This window comes from Nannobrachium achirus (assembly GCF_963921795.1).
Source record: "Nannobrachium achirus genome assembly, chromosome: 9".
Lineage (NCBI taxonomy): Eukaryota > Metazoa > Chordata > Actinopteri > Myctophiformes > Myctophidae > Nannobrachium > Nannobrachium achirus.
In genome coordinates, this window is record NC_137818.1 from 30,694,411 (window position 1) to 30,709,106 (window position 14,696).

General features: G+C 45.0%; 1 protein-coding gene across 3 annotated transcripts in view; it reads left to right on the forward strand.

Annotated features, from left to right (window-relative positions):
- The window catches only part of LOC308291101 (disco-interacting protein 2 homolog B-A), a 98,031-nt gene that overhangs the window by 55,776 nt on the left and 27,559 nt on the right, over positions 1-14,696 (forward strand). For 2 of the 3 annotated variants that reach the window (XM_080733024.1, XM_080733021.1), the window contains 7 exons: positions 3,867-3,938; positions 8,196-8,351; positions 9,036-9,161; positions 9,747-9,971; positions 11,302-11,439; positions 13,123-13,242; positions 13,439-13,636. In XM_080733024.1, coding sequence (XP_080589150.1) covers positions 3,867-3,938; positions 8,196-8,351; positions 9,036-9,161; positions 9,747-9,971; positions 11,302-11,439; positions 13,123-13,242; positions 13,439-13,636 — 1,035 coding nt within the window. Of the gene's footprint in view, positions 1-3,866; positions 3,939-8,195; positions 8,352-9,035; positions 9,162-9,743; positions 9,972-11,301; positions 11,440-13,122; positions 13,243-13,438; positions 13,637-14,696 lie in introns of all 3 variants that reach the window. The other variant, XM_080733020.1, reaches the window with a different exon arrangement.

Sequence of the window (14,696 nt, forward strand, 5' to 3'; positions counted from 1 at the left end):
TGTGTGTGTGTGTGTGTGTGTGTGTGTGTGTGTGTGTGTGTGTGTGTGTGTGTGTGTGTGTGTGTGTGTGTGTGTGTGTGTGTGTGTGTGTGTGTGTGTGTGTGTGTGTGTGTGTGTGCAAGTCAAGATCATGTGTATGTGTGTGCCTGTTTACAGTTACACGTGCATAAATTATTGTGCTGAAGGGTGTGCCCCCAATCTGACCCTGGGCCATCAGCTGTGAGCAGAGATCAGCCTCCTGACGTGTTGCCATGGGGTCAGGGGTTACAGGGGTCAACAGTAAGAAGAAGTCATTAAGGGGGGCACTGCCATTCACTTTCTAATGAGCTCTGAGCCATACTGTTGGAGTGTTTACATCACTAGTTTGATAATGATTAGCTTTAATAGGCTGGATGACAGGAGTAGGGATTATGAGCATTTCTTAATAGGAGTGAGATAACCTTTGCTACCACACACACACACACACACACACACACACACACACACACACACACACACACACACACACACACACACACACACACCATTAACGCTTTCAGAAAAAAAACACACAATGTATTTGTGATTGCTGAAAGCAAAACTTTGCCTTAATCACTGCCTGTCTGTTTTCATCAATTCTTATACTCACTCACTCACATGCGGCGCGAGCACACACACACACACATACACACACACACACACACACACACACATACACACACACACACACACACACACACACACACACACACACACACACACACACACACGCACCATTAACTCTTTCAGAAAAACACACAATGTATTTGTGATTGCTGAAAGCAAAACTTTGCCTAATAATCACTGCCTGTCTGTTTTCATCCATTCTTATACTCACTCGCACACACACACACATGTTTTCATCCATTCTTATACTCACTCGCACACACACACACACACACACACACACACACACACACACACACACACACACACACACACACTCTCACACCTCCGTTTGACACACTGACATACATCTCACTGAAATGGCCTGTCATAATACATGCCTTTCCACAACTACATACAGTCAGCACTATAGCTCCTCTTAACCTGCACCAGCTGTGTACACACAGTAACACACACACATGCACGCCACGCGCGCACATACACGCACTTCCTGCACCCCAGGGGATCCAATGGGCCAGTTGGCCCTCTCCGTTAGGAGGCTGATGTCCAATCAGCACATTCTTGCTTCTCCAGACAGACACTGGGAGCTGTTTTTTTGGCAGCGCACATACAGGGTGGGGTAGCGCTCATATCCTGTCCCCTGACCTCTCATTACACACACACACACACACACACACACACACACACACACACACACACACACACACACACACACACACACACACTGTGCCTGCACTGTTTGCTCACACTCACATACTCTAAACAGCATACTATATTGGAGCTCTCAAAACATCCAGCTTTCTGTGTGTTTTGAAGCAGCTGTCACAGTCGCTCTCTTTCATTCACACTTGTGGCGCTGCATTCTGACCCAGGGGCTGCCCAGTGCCAACCACAGTGCCAGCCAGGCCCAGCCTGTTGTTGTGTCCCAGGCCAGTACAGACTCTCCTCAGTCTGTGTTAATGAGCAACCCCCCCACCCTCCATCTATCTATCCATCCATCTATCCCAGCAAAACCACAGGCCTCAGTCAGACCAGCACTGTTGAACAGTATTATTCCCCCAATATAACAGTTCCAGTCCAGTGGTGTCAATCTTCCTGTGTGGGTGTGGGTGTGGGTGTATGTATGTATGTGTTGCATGATATATGTGTGTGTACTGTACATTTGTGGGTACGTGCGTACTCCCAGTCCCTACACAGAGAATGACAAAGCTCTCAGCTCTCACTCAAACAATCTGTCTGCTACTGCTTTGTCTGTCTCTCATTCTCGTTCTCTTTCTATAAGTCTCTGTTAGTCTTGCTCTGTCCCTCCGTCCTCATCCTTTCTCTTTGTCTCTCTCTCTCTCCCCCCACCTCCCTCCCTCCCCCCTTTCTATTCCTGTCTAACAGATTCACTTTGTTATTGTATTGCTGCCCCCCCCCCCCACACTTTCCTTTCTTCTCTATTTGAAAGGAGCCGAGATCGTAGTCTGCAAAACTCATATCCTAAAACACACACACAGATTGTTGCTCCACTGTATGTAAGTTAGGTATTTCAGCCTGCCATTTCTCAAACATATGTAAGCCTGCATCAGGGAACAATGGAGAGCGAGAGAGAGAGCTTTAAGATAGGAGTGGTAACACGGGACCTCGCTCCGCCGCCGCCCATTCCCAGCTTATCCAGCCCTCCTCTCCTCCTCCCCTTCCTCCGACCGCTGTTGAACTTTGGCTCTCTCTCCCTCTCCTGGTTTTCTTTCCATTGTTGTTTAACACATGCCGGCTTGCGTTCCCTCTCACTTCCCCACTGGCTCTCATGCAGTTATCTTCTTCGCTCCCCGTTCCTCCCTCCCTCGCTTACTTCAGGCTTTTAAATTCGCTGTCTCCTCTGTTCCTCTCGTTTTTCCCCTCCCTGCCCTTCATGTCAATGGGTTGGCTGAGGGTCTATACTTGTTGTCATCAGTCGGCGTCGAGGAGGTGCCAGGAGATTGATGCTGAACATGCCTCGCTCGTGCATGCTGCACTTGACAAAGCATGCAGTGCTTGTGCTGGAAATGCAGAAGTAAAATGTGTGCGGTGCAATTGTTTGTATGCGTAAGTGTGTGTGTGTGTGTGTGTGTGTGTGTATAAGAGGAGCCATTCGCAACTCTACTGGCAATAACAAATCTAGCCCAGCCTCCCCTGACCCTTCTACTGTATATATTCTTTGCACTGTTTATTTTATTTTTATTTACTTTTTTTTTTTTTTACTATATCTACTGCATAGTACTGTGTTCTATCCGTCTGTCATTCAATATTATATGAGATACTTCTATGGTTTCCTGTGTAAATAAGCCAAGTGCTTTCCTAGGATCTCCTTTTAGTTGACCTTGTACCAATGAACTGTACCGTCATGAAACTGTACCTTTTTCTATGCAAACTTCTAATAAAGTCTTCAATCAATCTTCAAAGCTTTTGATTTATGTGGACAAGCATATGTAGGCCTATGTTTGTTTCACAAAGAGACTGTGTGTTTTAGGGGAGCCTTGTCGAGTGGACTTTGTTCCATCCCATTCTTGTCACACACAAACACTCAAAACTTTGGTTGCGGTGGGAGCTCAGACAGTCCAAGGCCACATACCCCCCCTCCCCTTATGGAAGAATGAGTTAGGGTGGGCAGGGGTGTAGAGGAAGAAACTCAGTTCCATGTGAAACCGGCTCACATGGCTTCCTCTGTGCTTTGTTTACTATCCTAACTGTTCTCAAAAAGCCCTTCTATATCTTCCATTGTTCTCTGGCTGCGTATCGGCCAGTTCTGGACTGGTAATCTGTATTTGGGTTTCATAGCCCCGAGGTCCATGCTGCACTCATCTTGTTTGTTCACTACGGCTAATGCAAGGCCAAAACAATGGTGTTATCTGGCGTATGGTTGTAAAGTGGGAAGCTTTGAGGATTATGACTCAACAACACTGTAAATGTATTATCCCATCGTGGCATCTGTGTTGTGTGTGTGTGGTGTGTCTGTGTGTGTGTGTGTTGTGTGGTGTGTGTTTGTGTCTCTTTTCATGTACATAGTTTCAGCTGGCTTTTTTGGAGTGTGTTTCAGCAGAATCAGCACACTGTTCTTGGGTGTGCGTGTTTTATCTGATGTTATTATTTGTTTAAGAGAGCGTACAGTAATGCTGTGGTGTGTGTGTGTGTGTATTGTGTATTTGTGTGGTACTGTTGTGACTAACATGACGTCTTGGTGTTGCTGTCTTGTCTCCTAGGTGACATCACACAGAAGGGCTATGAGAAGAAGAGGTCTAAACTGATGGCCCCCTACGTCCCCCAGACGCCAAGTAAGACCAACGCCTCTGCCTCACTCCCTGTTCCATCTCCAACCCCTCTTCCTCGTCTTACATCTCTCTTTCTCTTTCTTCCCATGTCTGCCTGCTTGTCTGTTCCCTCTATTTCACAAGTTTAATTTCAACCGGTGGTCCGCGGACCCCTGATGGTCCGCCGAGGTGTTGCCGTTGGTCCCTGGCCATGCATTTAGAAGTTTTCTTTTTTTTTTTTCTTCTTTTTTTTTACCCTTTTTTTTACTTTTATTTGCTACTATGCTTTCTTTTTTTCATGTGAATAATAATATTTTGAGAGAGGACTTGGGTGGTCCTGCTTGGTCCAGGTAAAAAATACTTTGGTAAATAGTTGATAAATTCAAATGTGTCTGTATCCAACAAAAATATATGGGTATAATTATAAACAATATCCCTGCTCTTTACTGGTAATAAAATGCTTTGAAAACGGACACTATTGTGTCAGTCTTCAGTGTGTCAGCTCTATGATGGACCCATCGACACAATAGTGGTGGTCCCCAGGTTGCTTGTAGTCAGGATGGTGGTCCCTGGGTCAAAATCGGTTGAGATCCCCTGCTCTATTTGGTGGCAAATGAAACAAATGTGTTTGTATCAGATTTCTTACATACTAGTAAGGCACCTCAGGGCGACATGCAATTCTTGGCCATCTGACCAGTGATGTATATTGGACCAGTTACCCATATATGGAGACCCCTGGTACCCATATATGGAGATCCATGTACTTTATATGGAGATATGCTTTGTGAGAGCCCAAACATGCTTACTCAGTTATTTGTTATGTGAAAGTCCTATGATGTCTATGACATCTGACAACATACCCTTTTATGCCCATACATGGAGATCCCTGTCTGTAGAACCAGCCGTTAGTGTGGTATGTGGCCGATGTGGCCTCCATATATGGGCATTCCCATATGAAGTCCTGTTAGATATGGGCTTAATATTGATGACATCAGGGAACTCCATATATGAGCATAAAATGGATTCTGTTAGTGTGACATCAGTGAAGCCAGAGCGTGATGTCAGAACGGCAAACCCATTCTGTGAAGAGTGGTTCCCCTGACATCACAAGTGACGTCAGAGCATGATGTCAGAGCGACAAACCCATAGAACCACAGTGTCAGGCGTTATAGACAGGTGATATCACAGTGATGTGTCAGGGGAACCACAGTGTCAGGCGTGTGACTGACAGAGATACGGAAAGATGTGCCGGTTTTCATAGTTAACCGCGGCCCACGGTGGCAATAAGCATGTTCTGGTAAATAATCAGCAGTGATTTGACTTGTTTGCGTTATTTGTTTACTTATTACGCACAACTAACTGCTGTTTCTAATTAATTAAAGTGCCAAACCAACCAACCAGTTGTTTGCTCCTTTGTCAGTTTTGTGACTTTCTGCTGCACTCTTGTGGCTAATGCAGGAAGTACACGTTAGCTGGACAAATCTGGTCCTCCAGTAAATGCAGCACTGTGGCAGCTCATGCATGGAAATTTAAGTTTACTAAGAAAGTATCCATGTTCCTACCCTGCACCAATTCTGCTGAATCCAGAGTTTACCAGCACACCTAGTAGAAGTCCCTCTATACGTGTCCTTTTCCCTTATTCCCTCTCACCTATTCTTATCATATTATAAATAACTCTCATCTCCCCTTACTGTTTTTACCCTCCAGCTGTCCTTTCGTCCTCTTACCCCTCCCCGCCCCCATCCGCCTCCACCTTCCTATGTATTGCTGGTGTGACCCTGCACTCATTCTACTGAATATCTAGACAGCGAGCAACTGTGGCACTTCCCTACTAACTTACTAAGTGTCCTGCAGTTACCTCTCTCCTTCTCAGTCAGCTGACATCAGACCACAGCCTCACACAATGATGTGGTGTTTCCATACACACACACTGTACCAGATTAACATGGGCATCAAATGAATCCCTTCATGTGTCATTGCAGGCTAATTGTGGAAAAGGTTTGCTTCCTTTGCATGTTTTTTTGAGTAGAATAATCAAATTTGGCCTACGTTGGCTGGAGCAACCATTTAACACATTACAGTTTACAGTTTACAGTTTAGGCATTTAGCAGACGCTTTTAATCCAAAGCGACTTACAATAAGCAAATAACATCACAATAATGAACAAGATAATATGTCAGAACATCATCAACAATATAACAAATGCAAATGGTTATCTATCTAGAAAAAACACAGTAAAATCAAAGTTCTAAAAACCTAAAGACAAAAAAATAATGCTAACTAGCTTCATGTATGGTCACTGATTTTTCTGTAGTGCTAAGGGTTTAGGTGGAGTCTGAAAAGGTGAGTCTTCAGTCCACGGCGAAAGCTAGCGAGTGAGTCCGTTGTTCTAAGTGCGGCAGGGAGTTTATTCCACATCTTGGGGGCCAGGAGGGCAAACTGTCTCGGACGAGTGGATTTTTGCCCTGGAGTTTTTAGCGAGGGTTCTGTCAGCATCCCTGTGGTGGCTGATCTAAGTGAACGGGTGGGGGTGTAGGGGTTGATCAGGTTTTGGAGGTATGGAGGAGCCATACCCTTGGCTGCTTTGAAGGTCAGCATCAGTGTTTTGTATTCAGTGCGGGCCGCAACCGGGAGCCAGTGGAGGCTGCGGAGAAGGGGAGAGACATGTGAGAACTTAGGCTGGTTGAAGACCAGTCGTGCCGCGGCATTTTGGATCAGTTGGAGAGGTTTAAGTGCACATGCCGGGAGACCAGTGAGGAGAGAGTTACAATAGTCAAGCTTCGATATGACAGATGTCTGAATGAGGAGCTGGGCTGCCTCCTGGGTGAGGAAGGGTCTGACTTTACGGATGTTATAGAGTGTGAACCTACAGGACCGGGTGACTGATGCAATGTGTGCCTTGAATGATAGCTGGCTGTCCAGGACCACACCAAGGTTTCTAGCAGTAGGAACTGAAGTCACCAATGCATTATCTATGGAAATAGTGAAATCTTGCATGGGGCAAGACTTAGCTGGGAAGAAGAGTAGCTCCGTCTTGTCCGGGTTCAGCTTAAGGTGGTGGGCTGACATCCACTGTGAGATGTCGGCCAGACATGCAGCAATGCGTTCTTCCACCTGGGTGGCAGAAGGGGGGAAGGACAAAAACAGTTGAGTGTCATCAGCGTAGCAGTGATAGGATAGATTGTGAGCAGAGATTACAGCACCAAGGGATTTGGTGTACAGGGAGAAAAGCAGAGGGCCAAGTACGGATCCCTGGGGGACTCCCGTGTGGAGGGTTCGGGGGGATGAAAGCAAACCTTTCCATGAGACCTGGTAGGTCCGGTCCGACAGGTAGGAGGCGAACCACTTTAGTGCCGTCCCGGTGATGCCTAGGTCAGCAAGGGTGTCCAGGAGCAGCTGGTGATTCACTGTGTCGAATGCTGCTGATAGATCCAGAAGAATCAGGACTGCAGAGTGGGAGGCAGCCTGGGCAACATGGAGTGCTTCTGTGACTACTAGGAGTGCCGTTTCTGTAGAATGGGCCGGTTTAAAACCTGACTGGTTGGGATCCAGCAGGTTGTTCTGTGAGAGATGGAGAGAAAGCTGGTTAGAGACCACACGTTCAAGGGTTTTTGAAAGAAATGAGAGGAGGGATACCGGTCTGTAGTTCTTGACGTCCGAGGGGTCAAGAGTTGGTTTTTTGAGGAGTGGTGATAGTCTGGCTGCCTTGAAGGCAGCTGGGACACAGCCTGAGGTTACAGAACTGTTGATGATGGCGGTTATGAAGGGGAGTAGGTCAGGTGCGATCGTCTGGAAGAGTGGAGAAGGGATTGGACACATGACATTAGATAGATGTTAGAGGAATTACAAAGGCACATCCATCCAGAATGTTAAACTAATCGTGGAAAACCCATAAATTGTATTTCTCGAAGACTGGTTTGGTATTATTGCTGTTGCTGTATGATTTGCTATTTCGTGCCCTTCCTTTATCGTCAAAGCTGGCATTTTGCTGCTTTGAAGGTGACAGAACACCTGCTATCTCTGTCTCCTATCCAACTGAGCCTTCATCTCCGCTGGCCCCTCTACCTCCGCCCCCCACTGGAACTACTTTACCGAAATAGATACTCACAGTAAACCGAAAAATATGCTCTTTCAAATATAGCCACTTGCTAAAGAGTGTTAGTGCATCAATCATGAAGAACATTAGCCTGTGGTATTATTTGTCCTCGGTGTTGTGTGCATGACATGTGTTGCTACTGACTGACTTTGTCCACACGCCACGTGTCCTCTCTCCTCCCCCAGATGTGGATCTGTCCCTGCCAGATGTACAGTTGTCCCCCAATCACAGTGCAGACCCCAGCCCCAGTCCTGAGGCCCCGGGCCCCTCTACGTCATCAGCCTCCAGACATCACCGTTCACATCGTAGTGGAGGGGCCAGGGATGACCGCTACAGATCAGGTACAGAACATACAAACATGTTTATGCGTCCGTCCGGGCACACAAGCATCACACACACACACACACACACACACACACACACACACACACACACACACACACACACACACACACACACACACACACACACACGCGCATGCACACACACGCACACGCATGCACACACACACACACACACATGCATGCACGCATACATATGCGCATATGGATACATTATACCTGTAGACTTTTAATGATCCCACCAGGGAAATGCAATTGTCATAGCAGCACCCCAGTAAGAAATACAGGACCGATGCAGCTAAGCTTCAAGAATAAACAAAATAAAAATAGGAAGATAGAAATACCAAATTGGAGATCTAGAGTCTGGCCTGGTCATCTGCACTTAGACCAACTTCGGGGTGCATAATGTGTGAACTAACTAACCCCATTGTGCTATACTAGACCCCCTCCTGTTTTCTCTATAAAAAATAGCTGATCTAAAATTTCACTTGCGCATTTTATTTATGATGCTTTGTGAGCTTGTAGATGGGCTATTTTGACAGATTGTTCGCACCAAAATAATAGAGATATGGTTCATGTGGTTAATGTGGTCACTGGTCAAAGTATCAATGACAAATCTAGGATGGGTAAATATGCAAACTTACTCTACCTTCATCCCTCACACTGTCACATGCTCTTATCTAGACATCCACACAGAGGCAGTGCAGGCAGCGTTGGCCAACCACAAAGAAGAGAAGATGGGGCTGCCAATGCCCACTAAGAGGCGCTCTGCCTTCGTCCAATCTCCCGAGAACAACTGCACACCTCCAGGTACAGTTTCACTCAAGAACTAACTGTATTTTAGTTTCTAGCCTGATGGAACAAGCTAACAATAACAGCACTTGTCTAGACTGCTGATGACTCAACCACCCAAAGCGCTCACGTTACGTGCAACTTCCTGATGTGATTCCTGCCTCAGGGCCTGTTGTGTTACCTGCTGTCCATCCTGTCTGACCTTGTTGTCATTTTCACTGTCCTGTCAAAATGATCATTGTTAATGTATCGATCATCTAATCGTTTCAGTGTTGACTCTTGTGTTGCATGTTATAGTCCAGTGGTTCTCAACTTTTTCAGGCAGCGACCCCCAAAATAATCATATTTTAACTGGGGACCCCCCCACCCTGACGAGCACTAAGAGTTGAGGCATTACATTTTGTATAACAAGGTTCTGCCTCTAATATTGTCACTTTAGAAATGTGCAGATACCCTCTTTATAAACTTTATGTTGGTTTGTTGAGTGAGAAAACAATGTTTCACATTAAGTTAATGATCTGGGGACCCCCCAAAATAATTTGCGGACCCCCCACAGGTTGAGAACCACTGTCATAGTCTCCTCACATGTTTTTGCTCCAGCAGACACCTCGTCCGCCTCGGAGGACGAGGGCTCGCTGCGCAGACAGGCGGCTCTGAGCGCAGCGCTGGCCCAGAGCCTGCAGAGCCCCGACTACTGGATCAACCGCTCTGTGCAGAGCTCCTCCACCTCCTCGTCTGCCTCCTCCACCCTCTCCCATGGAGAGCCCAAGACCCAGCCGCAGCCTGCCTTGACCGTGTTGGCTGACGTCCTGGCTCACACGCGCATAGGTAGGTCATCTCCTCTGGAGCGTACTGAATGAATGAATCGGTCGCTCTCAACCTTTTTCATTTCAAGAACCCCCCTGTTTGATATGCATTAGGCCACGGATAACTCCATTTGATACGCTGAAATACATAAAGTTACCTCTGGGACACCCAGGCTACACTGTAAAATCCTCAGTTACAGACGTACAAGCCTCCATTTACAAACAAATAATACAAATAAATTACACCACAGTCCGTCCTAAGTGGAACATATCAACACTGATTTTCAACACAGACCCTATTTTATTTTTGTTTTTTCAGAAGATAAAAAAGAAAAAAGGGGGGAGGTGGACATTTGCAAGATCTTTGAAAAACATTTATGGTAAAAAGTAAAAACTGGATATTTGCTTGTGACCCATAGAAACTGGTCCCTATGTTGGGGAACCACTGTTCTAGAGAACTGAGAAGTGTGCAACTTCCTCTGGCAATGCAAAGTAATGCATAGCAAGAATGAGATTTTTCAGAGAATGCAGTCAACACTAATATGAGTTTTTATGGCTTGTTAGTCAGGACTTGACATTACATGAAGTGGCAGCACAGTACAACACAATACACTCTTCTGCATAAGACCCCAGTATTTCTTTGTGTTATTCTTTTAGCCTTAATGTCTTACTGTACCACAAAATGTTTACATTTGACTAATAAAGTATTCAATCAATCAATCAAAACTCCATGTATATACACGCCCAACAGCAAACTCAATGCACCACAGTACTATTTTAAATACATTTGAAAATTAGCTGATATTTGTCTCAAAAGTTTTATACCAAGTGACTGCATTATCCTTGCTTATATATTAACTACTACTACTGCAAATGCACATTTATTATGGTTTCATAACCTTGTTTTTCTGTGTTGCAATGTGACACAGCACTGTTTTACACACTTAATTTCCTTTTAAATATACATGCATTTCTTAGTTTTAGATTTTTGATTGTTTTGTTTCACATTTTCTATGGCAATATAATTTCAAACCTTTCTGTCGGGTGGAAACCTCATCTGTCCAAAACTGTTACTTTTCAGGTTTCATATTCAAAAAAACGTAGTAGCAGATCGACAAGCTCAAAAAGTGTTGTTTCGGCCTGCGTCGAGCTGCATTTTGAGCTTGTAGATCTGCTACTTTAGCTGTTTTTTTTTTTGTTTGTTTTTTTACGCTGCAGTATGATCAAGTAGGGCATTACCGGTAATTTACAAAAATGTAGAATATAGAGTTGGGTTTCTGCCCGACAACAACAATATGTTTTCTTTGAATTGAATTGAATCATTGTTCTGATGGAAGCTTGTCCTCCTCCAGAGAACAACAGCATCCCTCCAGACGTGACGTCCTCCACCCCCCAGGAGAGGAGGGGCTCCAAGGCGGAGCTGACCCCGGCTGTCAGGGGCATGAGCAGAGGGCAGAGCCGCTGCAGCATGCTGGACACTACTGCTGATGGTACATACGCACGCACGCACGCACGCACACACACACTACTGCTGATGGTACCTACACATGCACAACACACACAGATGTATACTTGGTTGTCCAAAAAGAGCCGGATCTGCAAGCTCACAACGGCTATTTTTGGTTCGCTACATGGCACGCAATTAAGTATAAATCAAGCATTAGTCTTCCCATTGTGTTATAGAAATAAAAGGCCTGACTTCATACCAGGAGGTAGCGCTCTTTTTGCTGCAGGTCCATTCGGTACAGTTTTCTATAGATGTTGTACTACTGTATACATGAATGGCACGCTTTGAATAATTATTGTGTTACATTGATGGTGGTTGTGTTATACATTTCACACTTTTGTTTTATTTCACTTGTATGCATTTAAACATATTCTTGACCTTGGATATATGAATATAGCTTGAATACATATATTGGCTGCAATATGTACATTACATCTTTATATAATTTGGTTGTGCATTACATTTTATATACTTTATATATCTTTGGAAAACATATATATATTTTTAGATGAATATTTGTATTTATTTGCTACACAAGTAACAAATGTGCTGTGAGTGTACTTTGAGTCATTTCAGATCGGATACAGATGGACATCTGTGATCAGCTGTTCATGTTGAAATTATTATAATCATCACCATCCTCATTCCAGGCACTGTGTGGTGAAAGCCACTAACAACCACTGTGTTTTGTTCTTTTGTGTTTTGGGTCCATATATCCACCCCCCTGTCTTTCATTTAAAAAAAAAAGGAAAAAGAAAAGGTAATTTGAATTCAATCAGTGAGGGAAGGGATGCCGAATAGCGAGCCCTGCCTCCCCCCTTCAGTCAGCTTGCTTTCCAGCCTTGGTGTCTGTCTTTCTCTCAGTATTGTCTGGTCTGTTGGTCTTTGTGCTGGTCTTGTGTCGTACTTCTAGATCAGTGGTTCTCAAACTTGGGGACAGGATCCCAAATTATTTTGTGGGGTCCCCAGATGATTAGCTTAATGTTCTTTTTTTTCTCACTCAATGGTAAACAAACCAACACACAGTACACGCGGTATCTGCACATTTCTAAAGTGACAATTTAAGGACTTTCAAGACCGTTTTAATACCAAACTGAAACTGTCAAATATGAAGTAAGCAAGAGGCGAACATTGTGAAAATAGACGATCTACATGCTCAAAATGCTTCGCGTTGCGAGGCGTTGTGAGCATGTAGATCGGCTATTTTCAAAATATTCATCTGTGGAAACGAGTCACATTAAATGTTATACCTGCAATTCCAAGTGTTTGTCATGGTGGGGGTCCCCAGTTCAAATATGTTTATTTTGGGGGTCACGGCCTAAAAGGTTTTGAGAACCCCTGTTCTAGATGTTAGAGAACCTCCCGTATCCGAAATGTAGTTCAGTCGCTCTGTGTCTCCTTTACTAAAGTAGAACTATCCTCCTGACTCCTTCCTTCCTCTGAAGACTCTGCTCCAGAACCCGGTTCTGATCCTCCTCCTTCCGATCCTGATTCTGACGCCCTGACGTTTTGCTAGTGCTCTGGTTGTTGGTCCGTGTGAAAGAGTCTGGTGTGAAAGTGACGTTTTGTGTTGGTTTACAATAGCATGTAGGGAGTGTGAGTACTTGTGTGTCTGTGTTTGTTTATGTGTGTATTTTTTGTGTGACTCTTGCTCCTTTTGTTCTAGGTGTGCCAGTGAACAGCAGGGTGTCCACTAAGATCCAGCAGCTATTGAACACACTCAAGCGGCCAAAGAGGCCGCCACTCAGTGAGTTCTTCCTTGATGACTCGGAGGAGATAGTAGAAGGTGAGACTTGCACTCTAATCATTTGTCAATGTGAGACTGCAATGAAATAAATGTGGAATCACCTTTAAAAAGCATCGATAACAGGGCATCCGATTGTCACAGAGCTTAAGTTCCTGCTCCACCACCACAGAGACTAGAGGAAAAAAATTCTTCTTCATAGCTTTCTCTAACAAACCCATCATGTCCATTTCCCCAGTGCCCCAGCCAGACCCCAACACCCCCAAACCAGAGGGCCGTCAGATCATCCCAGTGAAGGGGGAGCCTCTGGGGGTTGTCAGTAACTGGCCCCCAGCTCTGCAGGCGGCTCTGGCCCGCTGGGGAGCCACACAGGCTAAGAGCCCCGCCCTCACTGTCCTGGATATCACTGGCAAACCTCTCTACACACTCACATATGGTTAGTAGCACCTGTACTGAAGGCCTAAAAGATGAAGATAAAGTGTTTTCATATTGGTGATCTTGTTGCTTATGTTTGTAACATTATGATTCTATTGATTGTCCTCTTGTTCAATCCCACTCATTAAAAGCATCAGTGACACTGTTCATGTGTGTTGAGTTTGTTAGCTACAGTAGCCTAGCATGTATTCCTGGGAATGCTCTGACTAGACACTTGTTGTGCTGCATCTCCAATGAATTATAGTCACCAATTTGCTGTTATTACATTGTGAGCAGTGCTTTAATGGTAAGCTTGGATACTGCCATTTATAGTTACGTATGGTTGATTTTGTGTACGTTTTGGGTGAGGAACTACGTACGGTAACTCCGTCGCCATGCATAGTAGACATGCACGTTATTTATGTGCCGACCCGCTCTCCGCTCCAATTCTGCTCCCGTTTGTGTCCGCGCGCCACATGAAGGTGGTTCTCACACGTGTAAAAACCGAAGCATTTAGCCAAAATATGTAGAACCACAGATTTTTGACCCGCCGTGATGTTTGGTACAGTATAAATACGTGGTAACAGTCTGGACTGGATCTGCAGTCTGTCGGCAACATTATCGCGGTAAATGCAACTCCGCGAGGGTACAAATTTAACCACATGGATGCGGACCCGGAGTTGGCTAATTATAACAAAACACACGTACACACCCGCTCATATATTGAACATAATTCCCAAGTAATAAATGAGCCGCATCATCATCTCTTCTTGTGACTTGTGTGCCTCGCTGTCTGTGCTCAGCTGATGACTGTTGACGCGTGATGAGTGAGGAGTCGAGGCGTCCTCTTCAAGTGGTTGTGTAACGACCTTTTTTCCGTTTCTTGATAAAATATATTTATTATTGGGACACACAGTTTGAGAACCGCTGTTAGAGCAGAGTTAAAGTAATTTTCATCACTACTGCGCCTATGTTTTATAACGGTGGTCATGGGTACTTCTTGCTACGGATATACATCTTGTACGTTCAGTCCGTCCAGTTGGGTGCTGTGCGTAAGCGACCGTATACGGATCTAAATCATC